This window comes from Theropithecus gelada, chromosome 13 (genome assembly GCF_003255815.1).
Source record: "Theropithecus gelada isolate Dixy chromosome 13, Tgel_1.0, whole genome shotgun sequence".
In the NCBI taxonomy this organism is placed as follows: domain Eukaryota; kingdom Metazoa; phylum Chordata; class Mammalia; order Primates; family Cercopithecidae; genus Theropithecus; species Theropithecus gelada.
Window position 1 is genome coordinate 49,234,591 of NC_037681.1, and position 24,844 is coordinate 49,259,434.

The 24,844-nt window shown below is 42.6% G+C and overlaps 2 protein-coding genes across 4 annotated transcripts in view; one reads left to right on the plus strand and one right to left on the minus strand.

The window, feature by feature from the left end:
* Nucleotides 1–1,798, plus strand: part of SPDYA (speedy/RINGO cell cycle regulator family member A) — a 39,870-nt gene extending 38,072 nt beyond the window's left edge. For all 3 annotated transcript variants that reach the window (XM_025354658.1, XM_025354659.1, XM_025354660.1), the window contains one exon: nucleotides 1,056–1,798. In XM_025354658.1, the coding sequence (XP_025210443.1) occupies nucleotides 1,056–1,147 (92 nt within the window). In that variant the 3' untranslated portion in view covers nucleotides 1,148–1,798. The remainder of the gene's footprint in view (nucleotides 1–1,055) is intronic.
* Nucleotides 1,028–22,131, minus strand: TRMT61B (tRNA methyltransferase 61B). Its single transcript, XM_025354657.1, has 7 exons — nucleotides 21,400–22,131; nucleotides 16,536–16,638; nucleotides 12,477–12,667; nucleotides 3,490–3,581; nucleotides 2,278–2,504; nucleotides 1,533–1,610; nucleotides 1,028–1,447 (listed from the first exon to the last, which is right to left on the minus strand). Exons 1-7 carry the CDS (start codon nucleotides 22,096–22,098, stop codon nucleotides 1,386–1,388), a joined length of 1,452 nt encoding a protein of 483 aa, XP_025210442.1. The 5' UTR covers nucleotides 22,099–22,131; the 3' UTR covers nucleotides 1,028–1,385.
* Between the last annotated feature and the right edge of the window lie 2,713 nt (nucleotides 22,132–24,844).

A 24,844-nucleotide genomic window follows, 5' to 3' on the forward strand; every position in this document is an offset into this window, starting at 1 on the left:
GGATTGCTTGAGCCGAGGAGTTTGAGACCAGCCTGGGAAACATGACAAAACCCCGTCTCTACCAAAAAACCCACAAAAATTAGCTGGGTGTGGTGGCATGTGCCTGTAGTCCAACTACATGGGAAGCTGAGGTGGGAGGCTTGCTTGATCCTGGGAGATTGAGGCTGCAATGAGCCATGATCATGCCACTGTACTGCAGCCTGGGTGACAGAATGAGAACCTGTCTCAAAAAAAAAAAAACAACAAAAAAAAACACACACACACACACACAACCAAAAACCCATAAAACATCTATATTTAAACAGCAACCTAATCACTCTAAGTCACTGTTTATCTGTAAAATATGGATAACCTGAAAGATAAGTTGTCCATAGTAAGTGAAAAACATATATAAAGTTTTCAAAACAATGTATATGTGGTAAATACTAAATAACTGATGCCTATGAATATAAGTCCCATTTGTAATTAATTCATGTTTCTAAAATGTATTGCCCAAACTTTTTTTTTTTTTTTTGAGACGGAGTCTCGCCCTGTCACCCAGGCTGGAGTGCAGTGGCACAATCTCAGCTCACTGCAACCTTCGCCTCCCAGGTTCAAGCGATTCTCCTGCCTCAGCTTCCCAAGTAGCTGGGATTACAGTTGCCCGCCACCACAACTGGCTAATTTTTGTATTTTTAGTATTTTAGTAGAGACAGGGTTTCGCCATGTTGGCCAGGCTAGTCTCGAACTCCTGACCTCAGGTGATCTGCCTGCCTTGGCCTCCCAAAGGTGTGAGCCACTGTGCCCGGCCCCTAAACATTTAATTTACATAGTAACACTGAACAATTCTGATGTTCTTTCAAGCTGGTTAAAAAGATTCTGAGGGGGATAAAAGAGATTCAAGAGCTGTTACATATTTTGTTACAATTTTTAAGGTGATTATAAATTCTTAAGTTTCCCCCCATTATTTACTGTAACCCAGACTATTATTTTTTAAGACATATACAAGTCATGATAAGATGTATTTAAAATGGACAGATACATAAAGTTTATCTTAAAATGCAATTTTATTTCAGTAGTCAATGACCATCAATCAAATAAAGGAAAGAAACCTAATTTCTTGAAGAAAGACAAATCTATGGAGTGGTTCACAGGAAGCGAAGAATGAGATGGTCCAACTAAACCAATTTGGAATCATTAACTACAAAATGTCAAACTAACTGCAAGACAAGTGTCAAAATGGGACGTTTAAGCAGTTTTGCCATGTTATACATCTTTATTTTATTTGTTCTTTTCAAAATTATATGTAAAAGTTATATAAGTCACAGTAATAGCTAAAAATGCCAATCTATGAAAGTAGTGATTTTCAATATAAAGTTCTATTTTGATAGTTTTCCATCTTCAAGTCAGTTGCTGTCATCTGGAGTACTCAGTTGTGGTTTGACCTTCCTCAACTTGACAAGAAAAGCTAATTTAAGAGAAGAAAAACAAAAAGTCATTATATTAATTAGAAGAAAAAACACCATTTAATATGTTCTGAAAACATTACTCACCTGTATGACCATGTTGCCAGTGTACTGGTCTAGCAACGTAGGGAAATGATCCATATGGAAAATCAGAATGTGATTCTTCTGTTGTAAAAAATATATGTACTATAAGCTACATAAAATATTTTCTAATTTTTTCACAAAACTGTTAAAATATGAGTTACTCTTTTTCTCTTTTTTTCCTTGTATTTGTTTTAGGGCTACTCTGCCAGTTGTTATACAGAAATGATTTGTCAATGATTATATAATAAACATATGATTTTATAACCAAATGGATAAGCCCATATCATAAATCAATGGATACTTGAAAACTTGTTCATGGCCTAAATAATGTGCATATATGACAAAGATCTAAACTCAGTTCTTTCAAGAATTCCAGCAGCATCTTAGAAGTTGCTTTTTGGAATATTAGCTATTTGCCTATCAGGTTCCATTAAATTCATTCCGTTCAGTAATAATCAGTGATCTAAATATAAAACAACCGTAATATACTTAAATTATTTCACAAACCAAGCTCCTTGTGACAAGTAAAATATGAAGATTATAAAAAGCTCAATTCTTCAACGATATCAGAGTTTTATGTAAAAGGCAGGAAAAGTAATTATTCTGTGCCTTATACATCTTAGCAAAATATCACACTTCAATTTCTATAGAAAATTGCTGAGGAATATTTTTATAATCTTTTGGTCAGTATACTCAGGAACTCATTCTCCATTTATTACTACATGCATAAAGTAAAACTGAAGCTCACCACGGTCATCCTCTTGAAACAGCTCATCTTCAACTCCAGTTTTCTTTTGAGAATCTAGTTGTACATCTATGTTGATTTTAGGTTCTACTTTTTGAGCTAAAATTCCAGTTTTCCGTTTTGCAAGGCAAACCAACCAATCTTTGACGGTGACCTCGCTTATCTTTTCACATGAAAGAGCAAGTTCACAGATGCGAATTCCATCTAAAAGTTCGATAACCTGTGTGATGCTTTCAGAAAAGTGAAAAATGTACATTTCTACTAAAATAATAACATTCTATTTATTTAAGTTCCCTATACCTCTTGCCCATATTTGAATACTATAGTTAAGGCAGGAGAGGGTTTAAATATTCAAGTTAGGAAGCATAAAAAGTACTTTCACAAAATTCTAAGTAAACAAACACAGAGACCATAATTTAACATTACTGTTCACATTATACTTTTAAAAAGTTTCTTCCAGATTGTCAGAAGAAAATGCGCATCTTATATTACTATTTATGTAAAAAATGATTTAAACAGTAATATAGGGTTGGGCGTGGGTCATGCCTGTAATCCCAGCACTTTGGGAGGCTGAAGCGGACGATCGCTTGAGGTCAAGCGTTCCAGACCAGCCTGGCCAACATGGTGAAACCCCGTCTCTACTAAAAACACAAAAATTAGCCGGGTGTGGTGGCACACACCCATAATCCCAGCTACTTGGGAGGCTGAGGCAGGAGAATCACTTGAACCTGGGAGGTGGAGGTTGCAGCGAGCTGAGATCACAACACTGCACTCCAGCCTGCGTGACAAAGCGAGACTCTGTCTCAAAAAAACAAAACAAAACAAAAAAAGGTTAAAAAAAAAAACTGGCCAGGCGCGGTGGCTCATGCCTGTAATCCCAGCACTTTGGGAGACCAGACGAGCACATCACCTGAGGTCAGGAGTTCAAGACCAGCCTGGCCAACATGGTGAAACCCCTTCTCTACTAAAAATAGAAAAAATTAGCTGGGCGTGGTGGTGGGTGCCTGTAATCCCAGCTACTTGGGAGGCTGAGGCAGGATAATTGCTTGAACCAGGGAGGTGGAGGTTGCAGTGAGCCAAGATCATACCACTGCACTCCAGCCTGGGTGACAGAATGAGACTGTGTAAAAAAAAAAAAATTTTTTTTTAGTTTGGAACTTAAGCAAAAGTGCACTTAAAAGTCACATTACAAAGAAAAACAGTTCTATTACTCACTTTGCTAGATATACAGCACATACACCACCATGCTTAAGACGTGGGTAAAAAACAGGCAAAGTAATATGAGGGTTTAACATATCCAAAGCTACCTGTGTAGGGGGAAAAGAGAACTGCATCAGTCTGATTCCGTTTAAATAAAGCATAAGTTTTCTTATTGTGGTGAAATGATACAGCAATCACTCAAGGTATTTCATTTTTTAGAAGGTAGTATTATTAACTATCATTTTACTTCTCCCAAAAGGGTATGTTAATTATTATACAGTTGGGCAAGGTGGCTCCTGCCTGTAATCCCAACACTTTGGGAAGCTGAGTCAAGAGGATCCATTTGAGGCCGAGTTTGAGACCAGCCCAGACAACACAGCGAGACTCTGACTCTATTGAGAAAAAAAAAAAGAGTGGCTGGATGCAGAGGCCCAAGCCCGTAGTCCCAGCTACTCAGGAAGCTGAGATGGGAGGGTCACTGGAGCTTAGGAGTTCGAGGCTGTAGTGACCTATGACTTTGCCATCATACTCCACCCTGGGCAAGAGTGAGATCCTGTCTCAGGGAAGAAAAAATAATTTGTCATAGTACTTGATGATACTGAAAAATCATAATGATATGTCTTGTACTTGGCACATTAATATGGAAATACTGATTTGGCTATGTATGTATATATGAATATAACCAAAGATTCCTGTATGCCTGTATTATCAATATTGCCAAGTGTAAAACACGCCATTACAACATAAAACATTTAAACATTTGAGACAATGTGAATTTCTTTTTTTTTTTTTTGAGACAGGGTCTCGCTCTGTTGACCACGCTGGAGTACAGTGGCACGATGTCACCTCACTGCAACTTCCACCTCCTGAGCTCAAGCAACCCTCCCACCTCAGCCTCCCAGTGGCTGAGATGACAGGCAGGCACCACCATTCTCAGTTAATTTTTTGTATCTTATGTAGATACAGGGTTTTGCCATTTTGCCCAGGCTGGTTTTGAACTCCTGGATTCAAGCGATCTGCCCGCCTCGGCCTTCCAAAATGCTGGGATTATAGATGTGAACCACTGCACCTGGCTGACATTGTAAATTTCTATTGCCAAAACTTATAAATCTAAATGCTTTATTTCAGCTTTGGCAACAGAAATTCACACTGCTGACCAGAGGCAGTGGCTCACGCCTATAATCCCAGCACTTTTGGGAGACTGAGGTGGGTGGATCACCTGAGGTCAGGAGTTTGAGACCAGCCTGGCTAACATGGCGAAACCCTGTCTCTACTAAAAATACAAAAATTAGCCAGGTGTGGTGGTGCACACCTATAGTCTCAGCTACTAGGAAAGCTGAGGCAGGAGAACTGCTTGAACCTGGGAGGTGGAGGTTGCAGTGAGCCAAGATTAAACCACTGCACTCTAGCCTGGGTGACAGAGTGAGATTGTCTCAAAAAAAAAAAAAAAAAAGAATCATATCCCTTATTTCCTCTTTACTCTTCTTTCAATTTCAATTGCAGTGTACATAGCTGTAGTCACAGAAGATGCCAATAAGTACAAAAGATAAGTGAAAATTTTTCAAATAAAAAATTAATTAAAAACAAAAAATAAATCTGGTCAAAATAGAAAATAAAGTAACATTTACTGTCGTATGAACTCCAGAAAGCTTGGAGTTATGCTGGCATATCTATTTACTAAATGAGAAAATATTAGTTTATGTGTTTTTTAAAAACAGTACTAATCGGTCAAGGGACATCTTATTAATTCACCAAATATTTATTAAGCACTCTCTACATGACAAACATTTTTCTCTAAGTGGTAAGGATATAGTTGGAACTTATAGTCTGTTTCATGGGATCTAATGAAGGGGTAGACATTAAACAAAAATTAAAAATATATAAATAAACAGGACAGAGGGTGGTGAGTGACATGAAGAAAAACAGTTATAAAGCAGAATAGGCGTGGTAACTCACGCCTGTAATCCCAGCACTTTGGGAAGCCAAGGCAGGAGGACTGCTTGAGCCCAGGAGTTCCAGACCAGCGTGGGCAATACAGTGAGACCCCACATTTATAAAAATAAAAAAATTGGCTGGGTGCGGTGGCTCACGCCTGGAATTCCAGCACTTTGGGAGGCCGAGGCGGGTGGATCACCTGAGGTCAGGAGTTCAAGACCAGCCAGGCCAACATGGCGAAACCCCATCTCTACTAAAAATACAAAAATTAGCCGGGTGCAGTGGCGCACACCTGTAATCCCAGCTACTTAGGAGGCTGAGGCAGGAGAATAGCTTGAGCCCGGGAGGTTCAAGTGAGCAGAGATCACGCCACTGCACTCCAGCCTGGGCGACAGAGTGAGACTCGTCTCAAGAAAAAAAAACTGCCAGGCGTGGTGGCGTGCACCTGTGGTTCCAGCTACTTGGGAGGCTGAGGAGGGAGGATCACTTGGGCTTGAGAAATCAAGGCTGCAGTGAGCTGTGATTGTGTCACTGCACTCCAGCCTGGGTGACAGGGTGAGACCCTATCTCAAAACAAACAAATAAAACAAGCAGAGTAAGAGGGAAAGAAAGTGACAGGTTAGGGAAAGGAGGTGTCATTTTATACACAGGCTGGTCAGTGAAGAGATCTGAAGAAAATGAAAATTAAGTTTAACCCATGGAAATGTAGGGAAGAAGTGAGCTCCTGGTGGAGGGAAGAGCAAATATTTAATACAAACACTCTGAGGTAGTAGGCTACGTGGAAAGTCTGTTGAGGCTACTGTCACTGCAGTGGAGATAAAAGGGGGGAAGTGGTAAGAGATGACATCGAAGGTGGTGGACACAGATTACATAGAATCACGCAGTCTTTAGCTTTACTTCTCAATTGAGAAGCCACTGAAGAATTTTAAAGAATGACACGATCTGAACTTTTTAAAAAAACTTTTTGTGTGTGTGGTAAAATCAACATTGCCATTTTAAGTGTACAACTCACTGTAATTAAGTATATTCTGACTCACTTTAAAATCTACATGCAGAAAACACTGAGAATGCAAGGAAAGATGACGGTGGCTTGTAATAGCAAAGAGCAGTTGGTGTGGTAAGAAGTGGTATATATTTTGAAGACAGAGCCAATTGGAATTAGGATTAGGATTGGCAGTAGGATGTGAGAAAAAGAAGACTGAATTCAAAGTTTTCAGCCTAAGCCACTGAAAGAATGGAGATGTCATTTACTAATGAGGAAAATGATGAAGATTATGGGAGAGCAAGCTTGGGGGAAGTAAGAATTCAGGTTTGGATATGTATTTAACATGCCTATTAAATATCCAAGTCGAGGCCAGGCATGGTGGCTCATGCCTGCAATCCAAGCAGTTTGGGAGACCGAGGCAGTTGGATCACCTGAGGTCAGGAATTCGAGACCAACCTGGCCAACACGACAAAACCCTGTCTCTACTGAAAATACAAAAAAAATAGCTGGGCATGGTGGTGGGTGCCTGTAGTCCCAGCTACACAGAGGGCTGAGACAGCAGAAATGCTTGAACCCAGGAGGCAGAGACTGCAGTGAGCCGAGATCGCGCCATTGCACTCCAGCCTGGGCAACAGAGTGAGACTCCATCTCAAATAAATAAATAAATAAATAAATACCCAAGTGAAGATTTCAATGACAATCAAGGGTCAACATGATGACATACATGGGCTCTTAGACTGTAGTTTTACTATGTTATTGACAAGGACCAAAGTCAGATAACCAAAAAAACTGCAAATCCTCTTGAATGCTCAATTCTCAGTTAACAGCATTTATCCAGTTACTCAAACCAGAAACTTAGAGTCATCATTTTCTTTTTTCAAAGCCTAATCAAGAAGCCATCATTTTCTTCACCTGGAATTCTCTTTTGAGACTCTGGGGTTTTGGTGCTTCTGTTTGAATTAAAGTCTCACAAATCTACCTCCAGTGTTTCTCAAATTAATCCCACCGACATTGACTTAAGTCAAGACCTCATCATATCTTGTTAAAATATTATAATACCTTTCTGCATAGACTCCCAACCTCCATTCTTTCTCCAGAATTATTCTAAAACAGAAATCTAGACAGTCTGCTCTCCTACTTACAAGATAATGTCCATACTATCCAGCTTGATAAACATACAACTTTCTTTATTATCTAGCCCCTCATGACTGCATTTACAGCCTCATCTCCTCATACCAAGTTCTACAGCCATGGTGTTTTATACTTCTGAGTCTTTTTAGTAACTGTTTATGTGTCCATTTCATTTCATCTTATTTAATTAATTTTTTTTTTTTGAGATGGAGTCTTGCCCTGTTGCCCAGGTTGGGGTGCAATGGTATGATCTTAGCTCACTGCAACCTCCGCCTCCCAGGTTCCAGAGATTCTCCTGCCTCAGCCTCCCGAGTAGCTGGGATTACAGGTGTGTACCACCACGCAAAACTAATTTTTTTTTTTATCTTTAGTAGAGACAGGGTTTCACCATGTTGGCCAGGCTGGTCTCGAAATCCTGAGCTCATGATCCACTCGCGTCAGCCTTCCAAAGTGCTGGGATTACAGGCGTAAGTCACTGCACCCGGCCAATTTAATTTAATTTTTGAGACAGAGTCTTGCTCTGTCACCTAGGCTAGAGTGCAGTGGTGCAATCTCAGCTCACTGCAGCCTCTGCCTCCTGGGTTCCAGCGATCCTCCTATCTCAGCCTCCCAAGCAGCTGGGATTACTGGCATGCACCACCACCACACCCAGCTAATTTTCATACTTTTAGTAGAGATGGGGTTTCACTATATTGGTCAGGCTGGTCTCAAACGCCTGACCTCAAGTGATCCACCCGTCTCAGCCTCCCAAAGTGCTGAGATTACCGCCATGAGCCATCATGCCTGGCCGACAGCTATTATTTTTTAATTTTTAAATATTTCTTACTCATTTTTTGTTTTTGAAAGCTCTTTTGAATGTATAATTTTTGTCTTAGCACAGCACATGGTACATGGCAGGTTCTTAATAAATGCTTATTGACTCCAGAAACAAAGTGGTTCAGAAATTCAGAGGAAGGTAATAATCCTCTGGCTAGATGAGACAGGATATTTCACACAAGAGATGACCTTTAAGCTTTGAAGGGAGAACAGAGTTTAAACAGGCAGAGAAAAGGGGAAAGGAAGAAAATCAAAATGATGAAAATCATAACTAACATTTATTCATTGCTTACTATGTACCAGGTACTTCACATGAATTTTCTTATTTAATCCTCAACAACTCTATGAAATAGGTACTATTATCATTACTGTTTAATACATGAGGTGACTGAGGCATGGAAAGATTCAGTGACTTACCCAAGGTTACACTGGCGATTACGGAGCCTGGCGGTGGACCAACCTGAATGGACCCCAAACTTATCTCCCTCTATTCCTTTCCCTTCCTTTTCTCTCCTCAGAAACAGTCAGTGTCCAGAAGTTGGTAACATTCCCAAATTTTATACTTCTACAACATATGTAAATAGCTACAAACAATATATGTTGTGTAGTTTTAAATTTTCCATGTAGGTAGTCATTTCACATACTCTCTTATAATGCTTTTTCTACCAAACACCAAGTCTTTCAGATTTATTGATGTAGCTAGAGTACATTTATTGTTAGTATTCCATTGTGTCCACTCCCTTTTGATGGTTAAGCTGTTTCCAAAATGTGTTAAATTCTTTTATTAGTCATGCTCTTTTTTCTGTTTTTCTTTATGGTTTAACACCTTTTTTATTCATTTAGCATCATTTTGGTTGGCATATATGGAGTCAGGTTACATAAAGGACTAGAGAAAGGAAGGTTCAGATCAGAGTCTGGACACCAGAAATCTTTGAATGAAAAGCTCTGGATTGTTTTTTCAGCAGGAGAATGACAGTATCAGAAATACATATATATACACATATACATATATTTTTTTCTTTTTTTCTTTTTTGAGATAGAGTCTTGCTCTGTTGCCCAGGCTGGAGTGCAGTGGCGCAATCTTGGCTCACTGGAACCTCCACCTCCCAGGTTCAAGCGATTCTCCTGACTCAGCCTCCCAAGTAGCTGGGATTGTAGGCACCCACCACCATGCCTGGCTGATGTTTGTATTTTTCTTTCTTTGTTTTGTTTTGTTTGTTTGTTTGTTTTAGAATGGAGTTTCACTCTTGTTGCCCAGGCTGGAGTGCAATGACGCAATCTCAGCTCACCGCAACCTCCAACTCCCGAGTTCAAGCGCTTCTCCAGCCTAAGCCTTCCGAGTAGCTGGGATTACAGGCACAAGTCACCACGCCCAGCTAATTTTATTTGTATTTTTAGTAGAGATGGGGTTTCACCATATTGGCCAGGCTGGTCTCGAATTCCTGACCTCCCACATTGATTGGGCTGGTCTCAAACTTCCGACCTCAGGTGATCTGCCCGCCTCGGCCTTCCAAAGTGCTGGGATTACAGGCGTGAGCCACTGCTCCCGGCCTACATTTTGTATTTTTAGTCGAGACGGGGTTTTGCCATGTTGGCCAGGCTGGTCTCGAACTCCTGACCTCAAGTCTCCCAGAGTGCTGGAATTATAGGCGTGAGCCACTGCACCCAGCCCAGAAGTATATTTTAGGAAAATTATTCTAGAGATGAGGGGAATGGATTAGAAGAGGGAAGGCCCAGAAGGTGAGATGGCAGCTAGGAGAAGAATTAAGTAGACAAAGGGAGCAACAATTAAAAAAAAAAAAAATAGTGGGAATGTGAAAAGAAATTTGTTTGTTTGTTTGCTTATTTTGAGACAGACTCTTGCTGTGTCGCCCAGGCTTGAGTGCAGTGGTGCAACCTCAGCTCACTGCAACCTCCGCCTCCTGGGTTCAACCAATTCTCTTGTCTCAGCCTCCTGAGTAGCTGGGATTACAGGCAACCGCCATCACGCCTGGCTAATTTTTGTATTTTTAGTAGAGATGGGGTTTCACCATCTTGGCCAGGCTGGTCTCGAATTCCTGACCTCAGGAGATCCGCCTGCCTCGGCCTCCCAAAGTGCTGGGATTACAGGTGTGAGCCACCGCACCCAGCCAGAAATTTACGTTTAACATACGCCTTTTGATCTTTGATCAAACATCAACCCTCAAGCAGTACTCTTACCAATGTACAATTTTTAGAAACATTCTTAAGAAAAGGAAATTATTCATGATCTAGCTTCTATTTAATAGTTCTGTACTTTGGGAGGCCAAGACGGGTGGATCACGAGGTCAGGAGATTGAGACCATCCTGGCTAACACGGTGAAACTCGGTCTCTTCTAAAAAATATAAAAAACTAGCTGGGCGAGGTGGCGGGCGCCTGTAGTCCCAGCTACTCGGGAAGCTGAGGCAGGAGAATGGCATAAACCTGGGAGGCGGAGCTTGCAGTGAGCTGAGATCCGGCCACTGCACTCCAGCCTGGGCGACACACACACACACAAAAAAAAAGTTCTGTATTACAATTATTCATGAACACCAACTATAATTCTTTGGTCCTAATGGTATATAACTCTTCCCCAGCAGCTGACACCCTCCCACCGTCCTTCTCTATTCCCTCATATTGAGTAATCACCTGGCACTATTATTCAAGAGAGAGTCAGCTGAATAAATCTAAAAAGGAGTATTATTTTTAGATCACGAATGGTTCAGCAGGTTTCTACAATGCTTCAATGATATCGTTAAAATCCTTTGTTGTGTTTCATGCTCATCAAACGAAATTCTGATGACCTATTTAATCTCCCAGGTATTTTTGACATTCCTATGGATGACCTAAACAGAGCCCTTACCCCCTTATTTAGCTGTAACAAGCAAGTCATAGATGAGAAAAATGAACTGAGGTCTTTCTGTACAGGAAGCTGTGCCACTAAAACTATAGGCTTTAGTTATATCAGAGCTAGAAGCCAGTGCTGATAAAAATCATTTTCACAGCCGGGCACAGTGGCTCATGCCTGTAATCCCAGCACTTTGGGAGACTGAGGCAGGCAGATCATCTAAGGTTAAGAGTTCGAGACCAGCCTGGCCAACATGGTGAAACCCCATCTCTACTAAAAATACAAAAATTAGCTGGACATGGTGGCATGTGCCTGTAATCCCAGCTATCTGGGAGGCCGAGGCAGGAGAATTGCTTGAACCTGGGAGATGGAGGTTGCAGTGAGCTGAAACTGTACCACTGCACTCCACCCTGAGCAACAGAATGAGACTCTGTCTCCAAAAAAAAAAAAAAAAAAAGGATTTTCTCTCCTCTTTGAACTTTGCTTCATTTCTCACCAAAATAGTCTATCCTTCCAGCAGCCAATTAAGGAAAGCAAGGAAGACTCCTAACCAGGCCTCGGTTCATACTGTGAAGCTATGAACTGTGAAGTGGCATCACCAAGGATAGGGCAACTTACTCTGGAATTCTGAAACTCTTAAGCCAGCAAATACTTCCATGTCCCAGATCTCCACCATGTTTGATCACAGCTTAATGTATCCTCTCTTGTCATCTATCTTTTTACCTTCATCTTCTCTGCTTCTTTTCCCTAAGTCAACCTCCCAGTGTTTCTCTTCCTCACAATCTCTCTGCTCCACTTTCTGGAGCTTTGTTCATGATGAACACCTCCATCCTCGACATCTCCAATGAACACACTCCTCTTGATATCCTGACTTTAACTGTCTAGTTGAAGATGCCTTCTGTCTATTCCTTGTCAAATGGAAGCTGCTTATTCCCCCAAATGTCAAAATTCAGGTTAGGTGCTGGGTTCAATATGCTTCCAATGCTGCTTCCAAAGTACGATTTATCCTGGAAATGCTGAGGTTCATGATGCTTGACTAGTCTTTGGTCCTAGTTTTCAGTCATCATTCCACATTCAATGACAACTTCAGCACCCAACTCGGTAACTCAGTATGTCTCTGCCCAAAATCCCACCATGAGATTAAAAGGCATGAAACGAAAATATTCTTTCCATCCCTAGAGATAGACATGAAGCAAATGAAGGAAGACCCTTGCCCATGCAAAAGAAGCCTGACCCCTATCTTCTCTGTAGTCAAAGGAGTAACACAGGACCCATGTTAGAAAACTTACTGCGTCAAATGTTAAAGCTTTTATGTCTTCGGTTGCTCCTGAAATATCCTTATGAATAAAATCCACATTGTCTGGCCACTCTTCTACATGACTTAATTTCCATGAATCACGCCAGTGTTCGTAATTCTTCTTAGCCAGATCATGGTGGTCTTTTCGTACCTCAAAACTTATGACTCGTCCTTGTGATCCAACTTAAGTAAAAAATAATTTGATATTTCACAATGTTAATCAGTTTATTAAAAAGTGTCAAAAACATATTTGCAAAGGTACTACATGTATGTGAAAAAAAAAATTCAAACTGTTCAATGTTACAAGTCTTCCTCTCATCCCTGATCCCCAATTAATCTCCCTCCCTCTTCAGAGGCAACCACTTCACCAGTTATTTACCTTTCCCGTGATAGTCACTGCCTATACAAGCATGCAAGTATCTATCTGTTTTTAACACACAATGTGGTGTATTACACACACTGTCCTGTACCTTCCTTCTTACTTACAGACAATGTCATTTCAGTGATTCTAGATGTACTGCATTCTTTTTTAAAAAATTGCATTCTTTGTAACAGCCATTATATTCCAGTGTATGGCTATGATGAACATTTAGCTTGTTTCTAGTCATATGCTAATACAAACAATATGGCAATGAAAATTCTTACACCTACGTCTTTGTATCAAGCCAGTATATCTCTATAGGATAAAGTCCTAAAAATGGAATTGCTGGCTCAAGGGTCATATGAATTTATTCACATAATATTACATTGTCCTTCACATAAGTGGTGTCAACTTATATGCCAACCAGCAATGTATTAGAATACCTATATCTCAGGCCGGGCACAGTGGCTCACGCCTGTAATCCCAGCACTTTGGGAGGCCAAGGCGGGTGGATCACGAGGTCAGGTGATCAAGACCATCCTGGCTAACACAGTGAAACCCCATCTCTACTAAAAAATACAAAAAACTTAGCCGGGCGAGGTGGCGGGTGCCTGTAGTCCCAGCTACACAGGAGGCTGAGGCAGGAGAATGGCGTAAACCCGGGAGGCGGAGCTTGCAGTGAGCTGAGATCCAGCCACTGCACTCCAGCCTGGGCGACAGAGCAAGACTCCGTCTCAAAAAAAAAAAAAAATACAAAAAATACAAAAAATTAGCCTGCATGGTGGCACATGCCTGTAGTCCCAGCTACTCAGGAGGCAGAAGGACGGCATGAACCTGGGAGGCGGAGGTTGCAGTGAGCCCAGATGCGACACTGCACTCCAGCCTGGGCAACAGTGCATGACTGCATCTCAAAAAAAACAAAACCTTTATCTCCATACTCTCCCTGAAAGTTTTTGAACTTTTTATCTGTGTCAATCTAAAAAATGAATAGAGTTTATCATTTTTAATGTAGATTTTTGAGTTGTTTTTTTTTTTTTTTTTTTTGAGACAGGGTCTCACTCTGTCACCTAGGATGGAGTGCAGTGGTGCAATCATGGCTTACTGCACCCCCCACCTCCCAGGCCCAAGCAATCCTCCCACCTCAGCCTCCTGAACAGCTGGGATGACAGATGTGTGCCACCACACCCAGCTAATTTTTTGTATTTTTGGTAGAGACGAGGCTTTGCCATTTTGCCTGAGCTGGTCTGAAACTCATGAGCTCAAGCAATCTGCCTGCCTCGGCCTCCCAAAGTGCTGGGATTACAGATGTGAGCCATGACACTCAGCCTTTTAATGCAGTTTTAACTTGCATTTCTTTTACTATGGATGAGGTTGAGTCTTTCACATATTTAAAAGGTATTTGTGGCCTGATACAGTGGCTCGCCAAGGTAATCCCAGCACTTTGGGAGGGCAAGGCAGGCAGATCACTTGAGGTCAGGAGTTTGAGACCAGCCTGGCCAACATGGTGAAACCCTGTCTCTACCAAAAAACAAACAAACAAACAAACAAAAGGTATATATATTTTTGTGTGTGTGTGTGTGTGTGTGTGTGAAGAACTTTTAAACTAATTAGCACGGTAATACTGCAATTCCAGAGAGGAGTACTACATTTTAACTTAAGGCAATTAACTTTCCACCCACCTCTATCTGAAGCGATTTGATACCATTTGGAGATTATCCCAGATCAACCAGTTTACAGTTTACTAAAGAAGTTTAAATTCCAAGGTATCTTTTGAAATGTAACTCCAACTGCAAGTTATGAGGTTCTCAGGAGATAAAAATTAATGTTAATAGTAATATAAGCTGGGTGTGGTGCCCCATGCCTGTAATCCCAGCACTTTGGGAGGCTTAGGCAAGATTGCTTGAGGCCAGGAGTTCAAGACCAGCCTGGGCAACAGTGAGACCCAGTCTCTACAAAAAATTTAAAAAATTAGCCAGCTTTGGTGGTATGTGTCTATTGTCCCAGCTACTTGGGAGCCTGGGAAAGGAAGATCACTTGAGCTCCGAGGGTCAATGCTGGAGTGAGCCACGATCATACCACTGCATTCCAGCCTGGGGAACAGCCTCAAAAAAAAAAAAAAAAAAAAAAGTAATATAAACTAAACAACTGGAAAAGAAATTATGGAGAAAAATACCCATAACATAGGTAAATAGCAATAATTTCTTGCACATTTATAGTTTAGGATTATTCAAGCCATGACACTCCTCTGATACTATATATTTTAGAAATAAAGGCATTTATCCGTTCTCACCAGTTTTTATGAATCCACTTTGTCAAATGAAACCATGCAGTTAGGAATTTGTCATAGATTATGAGAAAATGACTGCCTTTAACTATGTACAGAAAAGTCAAACAAAAGATTGAGGAGCCCAGAATGAATTTACTGGGTTAATATAATCTAGATAATATTCATATGTGAAGACATTAGGTCAAAGAACAAAAGGTGTGAGTTTAATTTCAGCATATTTCTATCTGTAATCTTTATAAAATCTACTCAAAGAAAGTACTGTGACTATTCAACAGTCTCTCATTATGTAGGGAAGAGAACACTGTACAGACAGTCAGACCACCCAAAACAACCCTGACACTCAGAGAAATTAGGTAGGCAAAGGGGTACTAATCAACTAGCATAAAAGTAACCAGAAATTAAGTGGTAGGAACATGAAAAAATATATGTTTAATATACACCTCTTGATTTTTGATCAGACACCCACCTTCAAGCAGTACTTTTACCAAATGACAATTTTTAGAGACTTTCTGGAAAAAAAAGAGATAATTCTTCATAATGTAGCTTTTTACTTAACAGCTCTGTACTATGATTAATTTCTTTATGAACACCTACTATAATTCTTTGGTCCTAACGATGTCTAACTCTCCCCCCAGCAGCTGACAACCTCCTTCCATATTCCCTCAGGCTAAGTATTCATCTGGCACTATTATTCAACAATAACATGACAAGTACACAAGGAGGTTCCGAGCAGCACTATTTATAATATCCAACTCAAATGTCTATCAACAGTAAATGGGTAAATTGTGAAGAGAGTACTATACAGCAACTAAAATGAAAGAACTACTGCTGTATGCAATGAGTGAATCTCACAAACATAATGATGAACAAGAGTAGCCAGATACAAAGGAATACATACTGTATGATTCCATTTATATAAGTTCAAAGGAGGCAAAACTAATCAGTGGTGATAAAAGTCACAATAGTGGTTTCCTTTGGTGATGATAAGGACTGGGAGGGGACACGAGGAGGCATCTGTGGGGCAGAGACACTCCTTACCTTGATCTGGGTAATAAGTACAAGTGGTCACTATACAAAGATTCGCTGAGGTATACACTTGCGATCTGCACACTTGTCTGTAGCTATGTTATATTCCAATAAAACGTATACTTAAGAAAAAAGCAGCAGCATTAGAGAGCATGAAGGAAACAAGACAAAGCAAAGAAAATGGAGGGAGGATCAGAAAGAGACTGACTGGAATAAATGTACAAAACGGAAAGAAAAATAGGTGCTCACATTCAGATTCTAGGAGAATGCTACCTCAATGTTAGGTATTTTCCCAAATATCCTCATAACTTTCTGTTATTATGAACAAATTGAACGTTTTCTTTGTTACCGAGATCCAGCTCAATCCAATCTCTTACCTGCTTTGGATAAAAATAAGCTCATTCCACCAGAGCCTGAGCCAGCTTCCAAAACAGTATCACCTGGGCTGATATCCATCATCAAGAGAATCATACTAATATCCTATGATTGAAAACAGTATGGGTGACTCAGCGACCAATAAATATGTACTAAGCGCCTAGTCTTATCTTACACTGTCGAGTATGGAGAAGGGAGTGAAAAAACGAATCAGACTCTGGACCTGCCTACAGGCACTCTGCCTACAGAGTTTATATTTCACTTGATGAAATAAGAGAGATCCAAGAATCAGTTAACAAATAAGGCAACACTTCAGAATAATACCAAAATTACAGACAATATAAGTTCTTAGAGCAGCAGGATGGCCTAGTTTAAAGACAAAGAGTAGACAATTTATGGGAACAATCACAAGGTAAAAACAGCTTTAAACAAAGCAGAGGTAGAATAAATACAGTTTGTTATCTCAGGAGAGATACGCAGAGAACTAAATGCCAGTATGAGGCATTAGAACTCGGCCTGATAAGCAACCAGGGTGTGTCACCGAGGTGATATAAATGGCATTTTATGAGGATTAATCTGGCAGAAGAATACAGGATCTACTGGAGAAAAATCAAGAGGCAGGAAGACCAGTTAGGAATTTACTATATAATCTCTGCATAAAATGATGAACTTCTTTTTTTTTTGGAGACGAAGTCTCGCTCTTGTCCCCCAGGCTGGAGTACGATGGCGTGATCTTGGCTCACTGCAACCTCCCGGGTTCAAGCGATTCTCCTGCCTCAGCCTCCCGAACAGCTGGGATTACAGGTGCCTGCCACCATGCCCGGCTAATTTTTGTATTTTTAGTAGAGACGGGGGTTTCCCCATGTTGGCCAGGCTGGTCTTGAACTCCTGACCTCAGGTGATCCGCTCGCCGTGGCCTCCCAAAGTGCTGGGATTACTGGCGTAAACCACCCTGCCCAGCCCAAAATGATGAACTTATTTATTTTTTTTGGGACAGAGTCTCGCTCTGTCACCCAGGCTGGAGTGCAGTGGTGCAATCTCGGCTCACAGTAACCTCCGCCTCCTGGGTTCAAGCGATTCTCCTGCCTCAGCCTTCCAAATAGCTAGGATTACAGGCACCTGCCACCACGCCCAGCTAATTTTTTGTATTTTTGGGAGAGATGGGGTTTCACCATGTTGGCCAGGCTGGTCTCATACTCCTGATTTCAGGTGATCTGCCGGCCTCAGCCTCCCAAAGTGCTGGGATTACAGTCATGAGCCAACGTGCCCGACCAAATGATGAGCTTCTAATTTAGAATTAAGATACTGTATAACAGTGGTCCCCAACCTTTTGGGCACCAGGGATCCATTTCGTGGAAGACAATTTTTCTACAGATTGGGGAGAGGGTGATGGTTTTGGGATGAAACTGTTCCACCTCAGATTATCAGGCATTAGTCAGTCTCTTATAAGGGGCATGCAACCTACATCCGGCGCATGTGCAGTTCACAGGAGTTTGCACTCCTATAAGAATCTAATGCCATGGCTGAGCTGACAAGAGATGGAGCTCAGGCAGTAATGCTCACTACCACCGCTAACCTGCTGTGTGGTCTGGTTCCCTGTTACAGGCCATGCACTGGTACCAGTCCTCAGCCTGGGGGTAGGGGAGCTCTGCTATATAAGGAAAAAAAGGGACTATGCTAGAAATAGATTGGAGGACCCATTTGCCAAACATATAATTGGAATTGTTTTTGTTAACACAACACGAATGTTATGGATGACATTAATAAAAACTGGTTTTTTTTTAAATTTATTAAACAAATTTTTTTTTTTTTTTTTTTTTTTTTTTTTTTTTTTTTGAGACGGAGTCTCGCTCTGTCGCCCAGGCTGGAGTGCAGTGGCCGGATCTCAGCTCACTGCAAGCTCCGCCTCCCAGGTTCCCGCCATTCTCCTGCCTCAGCCTCCCGAGTAGCTGGGACTACAGGCGCCCACAACCGCGCCCGGCTAATTTTTTGTATTTTTAGTAGAGACGAGGTTTCACCGTGGTCTCGATCTCCTGACCTTGTGATCCGCCCGCCTCGGCCTCCCAAAGTAAATTTTTTTGGTGAAAGGGTCTCACCCTGTCGCTCAGACTGGAGTGTAGTAGTGCAACAGTAGCCTCGAACTTCTGGGCTCAAGCCATCCTCCCACCTCAGCCTCCAAAGTAGCTGGGACCACAGGCATGTACCACCATGCCCAACTAATTTTTTTCTATTTTTTATAAAGATGGGGTCCCGCTAGGTTGGCCAGGTTAGCCTTGACCCTAGCCTCCAGGAGTCCTACTGCCTTGGCCTCATAAAGCACTGAGATTACAGGTGCGAGTGACTGCACCTGCCCCCTCACCTTTTTTTTGAGACAGGGTCTTACACTGTTCCCTAGGCTGGAGTGCAGTGGCAAGATCATGGCTCACTGCAGCCTCAAACTCCTGGGCTCAAGCCATCCTCCCATTTCAGCCTCCTGTGTAGCTGGGATCACAAGTGTGTGCCATCATACCTGGCTAATTTTTTATTTTTTGTGGAGACAAGGTCTCCCTGTGTTGCCCTAACTGGTCTCAAACTTCCGGGCTCAAATGATCCTCCTGCCTCAGCCTCCCAAAATACTGAGATTACAAGCGTGAGCCACCGCATTCGGCCTCCAGTCATACTTTTTAATACTAAGATGGAATTATGTAATTCTTACAGGGAGATCAGTTTTTAAACAACAGTGGAGGTATTCCCTCAAGCATTTTGAAGTTGTAAAAGTTGCAGTTAAACTATCTCCAGCTACTACTTGGAAGCTATAAAGAGAAGTCAACACCTAACAAATTTAGTACTTAAATTCCTCCTTAGAGTAGAACAATGTGACTTATATCTGTAACAAATGGAAAGGCAGAAAGTACACTAAGGATGCCTATTTATAACTTCATGAAATGTAACTAATCTTTCTTCATTTTGTCTAATGGGGAGAAAGGAGACATGGGGAAGCAAGATAAAATTACAAAAGTCTTTAGTTTTCTTCAAGAGCTTACGATACCATGGCCAGGAGCGGTCATTCTCACCTGTAATCCCGGCACCCTCAAGGGAGGATCCCTTGAGCCTAGAGAAGTTTGAGACCAGTCTGGGCAAGTTAGGGTGACCCCAACTCTAAAAAAAATTTTTTTTTGATTAGCTATAGTGGCGTACACCTGTGGTCCCAGCTACTCAGGAGGTTGAGGTGTGAGAATTGTTGGAGCCCGGGAGGTTGAGGCTACAGTAAGAGGTGATTCAGCCACTGCACTCTAGCCTGGGTGATATAGCAAGACCCTGTCTTTAAAAAAAAAGCTTATTATACCTCAGTAGCCTAAGCTTCTGAGGAAAGTTTTCTTAGTCCCTGGGTAGACCGTTTAAAATACAGACTGGATTCCTACTCAGAAACTTCTAATGGTCCTTCACTACAAATGGAATAAAATACTCAAACCGCACCTCATAGAGGGACCCTCATCTGACCCAGAGGCCACAACAGAAACTCTGCAGTATTCCTCCCTTTGCAAGAACAATTCTTATCCTAGATCTTTACAAGGCAAGCTCTTCCTTATTTAGGTTTCCTATCAAGTGTACCTCCTTGGAGACCACCTCTACTCACCTGACATAAAGTATGCTCGTACCCCAGGTCACCCCAATGTCATTAATATATTTGTCTTCATGACATTTAATACTACTGGAAATGACCTTATTCTTTCATTTACTTGTTTGTTCTTTGTCACCCCTTCTAGAATGTAAGGTCTATGTTGAGAGTGAGGACTGCAGTTCAACACTATACTTCCCTAAATAGTGCCTTGAGTATGTAAGGCAGTCAATCATTTGCTGAATAAATAATGAATGAATCCTGATCTGGAGAAAGGAGGAGTTGTGTTACACAGGAACATTCTACTCAAGGACTGTGACTGTGACTAAGGATTGAAATAATCTGCTAGCAATAGATGATTAGCATAAACTTCAAACTAGGGCTGGGCGCGGTGGCTCCCGCCTGTAATCCCAGCACTGGGAGGCAGAAGTGGGCGGATCACTTGAGGCCAGGAGTTGAAGACCAGCCTGGGCAAAAAGGCGAAACTCCCGCCGCCCCCCGCCTCGCCCCCGTCTCTACAAAAATTAGCCCGGGGTGGTGGCGCATGCCTGTAGTCCCAGGTACTCAGGGGGCTGTGGTGGGAGAATCGCTGGAACCTGGGAGGCAGAGGTTGCAGTGAGCCAAGATCGCAACACTTCACTCCAGCCTGGATGACACGGTGAGAACCTGTCTCAAAAAAAAAAAAAAAAAAAAAAAAACTGAAACTAGGCTTTAGGCAGTTAACTTTTTAATAAAGACGTCATTTTATGTTTGGTGTTGAATGTTAGCTATTTTAACATAAAACTCTATTTCTTCCCTAAAGGAAAAAGCACCGTAATGTATCTACTGTTGATAAAATATACTCTTGTAACATGATTATTAAATATTATTAAAATATCATCATAGTAGTACTAAAAAATTGTTCCCTAAGAGTTCAACATTCTCTTGAGTCCTGAAGTTGTAAACTTAAGAGTAATGGGGAACAAAATTAGTACTTACTATGTACCTAATGAGTTCACATCACCCTAACAGAAAGTTGAAATATTATCCACATTTTACAAATAAGGGAATCGAGACTCCCAAGTTAAAATTAAAATCTGGGCGTTTCCTAATGCTAATTTTCATCATGATATGTAAAAGTTATATCCATTGTTTTATCTTAAAAGCCTGAGTACAATAAAAAATCCAAACGTTCTGAGATATGCTTTGAGTACATTAATCAGGACTGAGTACTGCATCTGTCTTTGCTTCTCCTGGAAACAATATACACCTTATCTCCATCACATTACCTTTGGGACTGTTATGGCAGTCTCTCTTTTCATCAATAATACATAGTCTTCCAATGCTGGCCTCCTCAGCGTGAACTGCTTACCCAAGGAACTCCTCAGTATCTGGCCGGGGAACTTGCCCACGATCTTGCTGAACGGGACTGCCCCCCAGCTACTATTTAAGAGTCCAACTTTGTTCAATCTAAATAATTTCTTAAATTGTGTTTCTCTCTTCTCAGTCTCAGCTAAAATCAGTTCCCCAACCTGAAAGGGTCTCTGTCTTGAAGTTGAACAAGAAGGGGAGACGTGAGGCTCTTCGATCTCGGTAGCAGACTGGGCCTGCGAGAGCATCGAAGGATCCTCGGATATCTGGTGTGCCGGACCGCACCGGCCCTGGTCTCCACTTGAGTCCTCGCGCTCTCGAGGGGATGACTCTTCCCTCGGAGTAGGCAGTCTGAGGTTTTCCAGTGACGAAAGACATCCAGGCCCAATGTCCGAGATGCTCAGAGGGAGAGATGGGCAAGACTCTGCTCCTGGGGCTTTCCTTTGTGCCGCCTCGTGCTCTCTTTCTCCGTCTCGCAGGTCTCTAGGCGAGGACTTGCAACACAGTGACCGAGCTCCTTCGACGGGCTCTTGCCCTAGGCCGCGCAGGAATGAATTGGTTCGGAGTCCCTGCCGCAGGCAGAGCAAGACAGGACCGCTGCACCTTGCCATCAGCATGGTGTTTCGCGCAGGCGCCGTCGCAGACGAGTGACGCAACCTAGCGCGACCCCTCCTTTCCCTGTCGCGCGCATGGCGCAGCAGCCCGACGGCGCCCGCGTCGGGGAGGGGGCGGCGCGCTAGGTCAAGCAGTGGCGCCGGAGCGGCGGCGTTCTGGTTGAGTGACCATCAAGGAGTATGTCCTTGCGCGCGGGCGCCCGTTTTCCTTTTCGGAATGTGGGTAAATAATTTACCGCTGGCCGGGCGCGGTGGCTCAAGCCTGTAATCCCAGCACTTTGGGAGGCCAAGGCGGGCGGATCACCTGAGGTCGGGAGTTCGAGACCAGTCTGACCAACTGGAGAAACCACGTCTCTACTAAAAATACAAAATTAGGCAGGCGTGGTGGCACATGCCTGTAATCCCAGCTACTAGAGAGGCCGAGGCAGGAGAATCGCGTGAACCTGGGAGGCGGAGGTTGCGGTGAGCCGAGATCGCGCAGTTGGACTCCAGCCCGGGCAACAAGAGGGAAACTCCGTCTCAAATAAATAAATAAATAAATAAATAAATAAATAAATTTACCGCTAACAGACGTCCTCCAGGTTCGCTGGCTGACAGGAAGATTGAGACAAAACTTACAGCGCTGTGCAAACTGAAATGCCAGGCTTAGCACGCTAGTTGAACACGGACATCACCTAGTCACCCCCAAGATATACGTATGAGTAGAGCTAATCCGGAGATGCATTTGACAAACGGCGTGGGACGCTCCACTTGCTGATTGGCTCTCCTTTCCCAGTTGACTGCGACATCTCCCAGCCCCAAGTCCCTTTTGAAGGGGCTGTGACAGCCTGCCGGTCCCCTCACCCACCCCTCACACCCGGAGAGTCCGAGAAGGTCGATTAGAGTACTCACTATGTGCTTATGTAACAGATGTTTTCATTATTAAAATATAACTAGTTTACCCTCCCAAAACTAAATAGAAGTGTCTTAAAATGGAAACAGGTATCTTTGGAGGCCAAAGTTATTTAACGTTAAATATCACTAGCCTCCCTGCATTTTGGGAAGCCGAGGCAAGCGGCTCATTTGAAGTCAGGAGTTCGGGACCAGCCTGGTCAACACGGTGAAACCCCGTCTCTACTAAAAATACAAAAATTGGCTGGGCGTGGTGGCACGCACCTGTAATCCCAGCTACTCGGGAGGCTGAGGCAGGAGAATCTCTTGAACTCGGGAGGCAGAGGTTGCGGTGAGCTTAGATCCCTGCAATGCACTCCAGCCTGGGCGACAGAGCAAAACTCCTCTCGGAAAAAAAAATTAGTCGGGCGCGATGGTGCACGCCTGTAATACCAGCACATTGGGAGGCTGAGGCGGGGGGATCACAAGGTCAGGAGTTCAAGACCAGCCTAGCAACATGGCGAAACCCCATCTCTACTAAAAACACAAAAATTAGGCCGGCCTGGTGGCAGGTACCTGTAATCCCAGCTACTCAGGAGGCGGAGACACGAGAATAGCTTGAACCCGGGAAGTGGAGGTTATAGTGAGCCAAGATCGAACTACCACTGCATTCCAGCCCACACGACACAGCAAAACTCTGTCTCAAAAAAAAAAAAAAAGAAAAAAAAAGGAAAAGTCACTAGCCTCGTTGCTGGACATTAGTTGACTGGGCAAAAGTTTACTGAGAGTCTGGCAATAGGAGGCACGTTAGACACTCGTTTAAGTTTACAACAATTCTGTGTTAGAAACAAATCCATTTTATGAGTAAAAGAACTGGCCCAGGGAGATTAAGTAATTTAGGGAAACCAGGCATGTTGGCTCACACCTGTAACCCCAACACTTTGAGAGGCCCAGGCTGGAGGATTGCTTGAGCACAGGAGTTCAAGACCCACCTGTGCAACATAATAAGTTGGTCAAGAAGCATAGCTGACATGTGGCATGGCAGAGTTTCCCATTTGGTCAGTCCGGTTCAGCAGCCCACGCTCTTTGTACTGTAACACTGTTTGGAAAGACTGGTCAACAGTACAGTTGAACTTAAAGTTCAAGTATATTCAAAGGGCTGTGAAGTCAATGTGAATTCTGTTTAAATTTGGTGAAATAAATCTTGTTATTCCTTTTTTTTTTGGAGATGGAGTCTTGTTATTTCTTTTTTTTTGGAGACGGAGTCTTGCTCTTGTTGCCCAGGCTGGAGTGCAATGACACCATCTTGGCTCACTGCAACCTCTGCCTCCCGGGTTCAAGTGATTCTCCTGCCTCAGCCTCCTGAGTAGCTGGGATTACAGGTACCTGCCACCAGGCTGGCCTCATTTTTGTGTTTTTAGTAGAGATAGGGTTTCACCATGTTGCCAGGCTGGTCTTGAACTCCTGACCTTGTGATCCCCCCGCCTCAGCCTCCCAATGTGCTGGGATTACAGGCGTGAGCCACCGCGCCAGGCCGTTATTACTTTCTAAGACATACATTAATACTTTCTAATCGGTACTTTCTAGGACATCAGCCATCATAAACTCTATTAACAGGATTTCTCCCTTCTTTTTTTCCTTTTTTTTCTTTTTCAGACAGAGTCTCACTCTTGCCCAGGCTGGAGTGCAGTGGCATGATTTCGGCTCACTGCAATGTCACCCTCCCAGGTTCAAGCAATTCTGCTGCCTCAGCCTCCCAAATAGCTGGGATTACAGGCATGCACCATCATACCCAGCTAATTTTTGTATTTTTAGTAGACAGGGTTTCACCATGTTGGCCAGGCTGGTCTCGAACTCTTGACCTTAGGTGATCCACCCA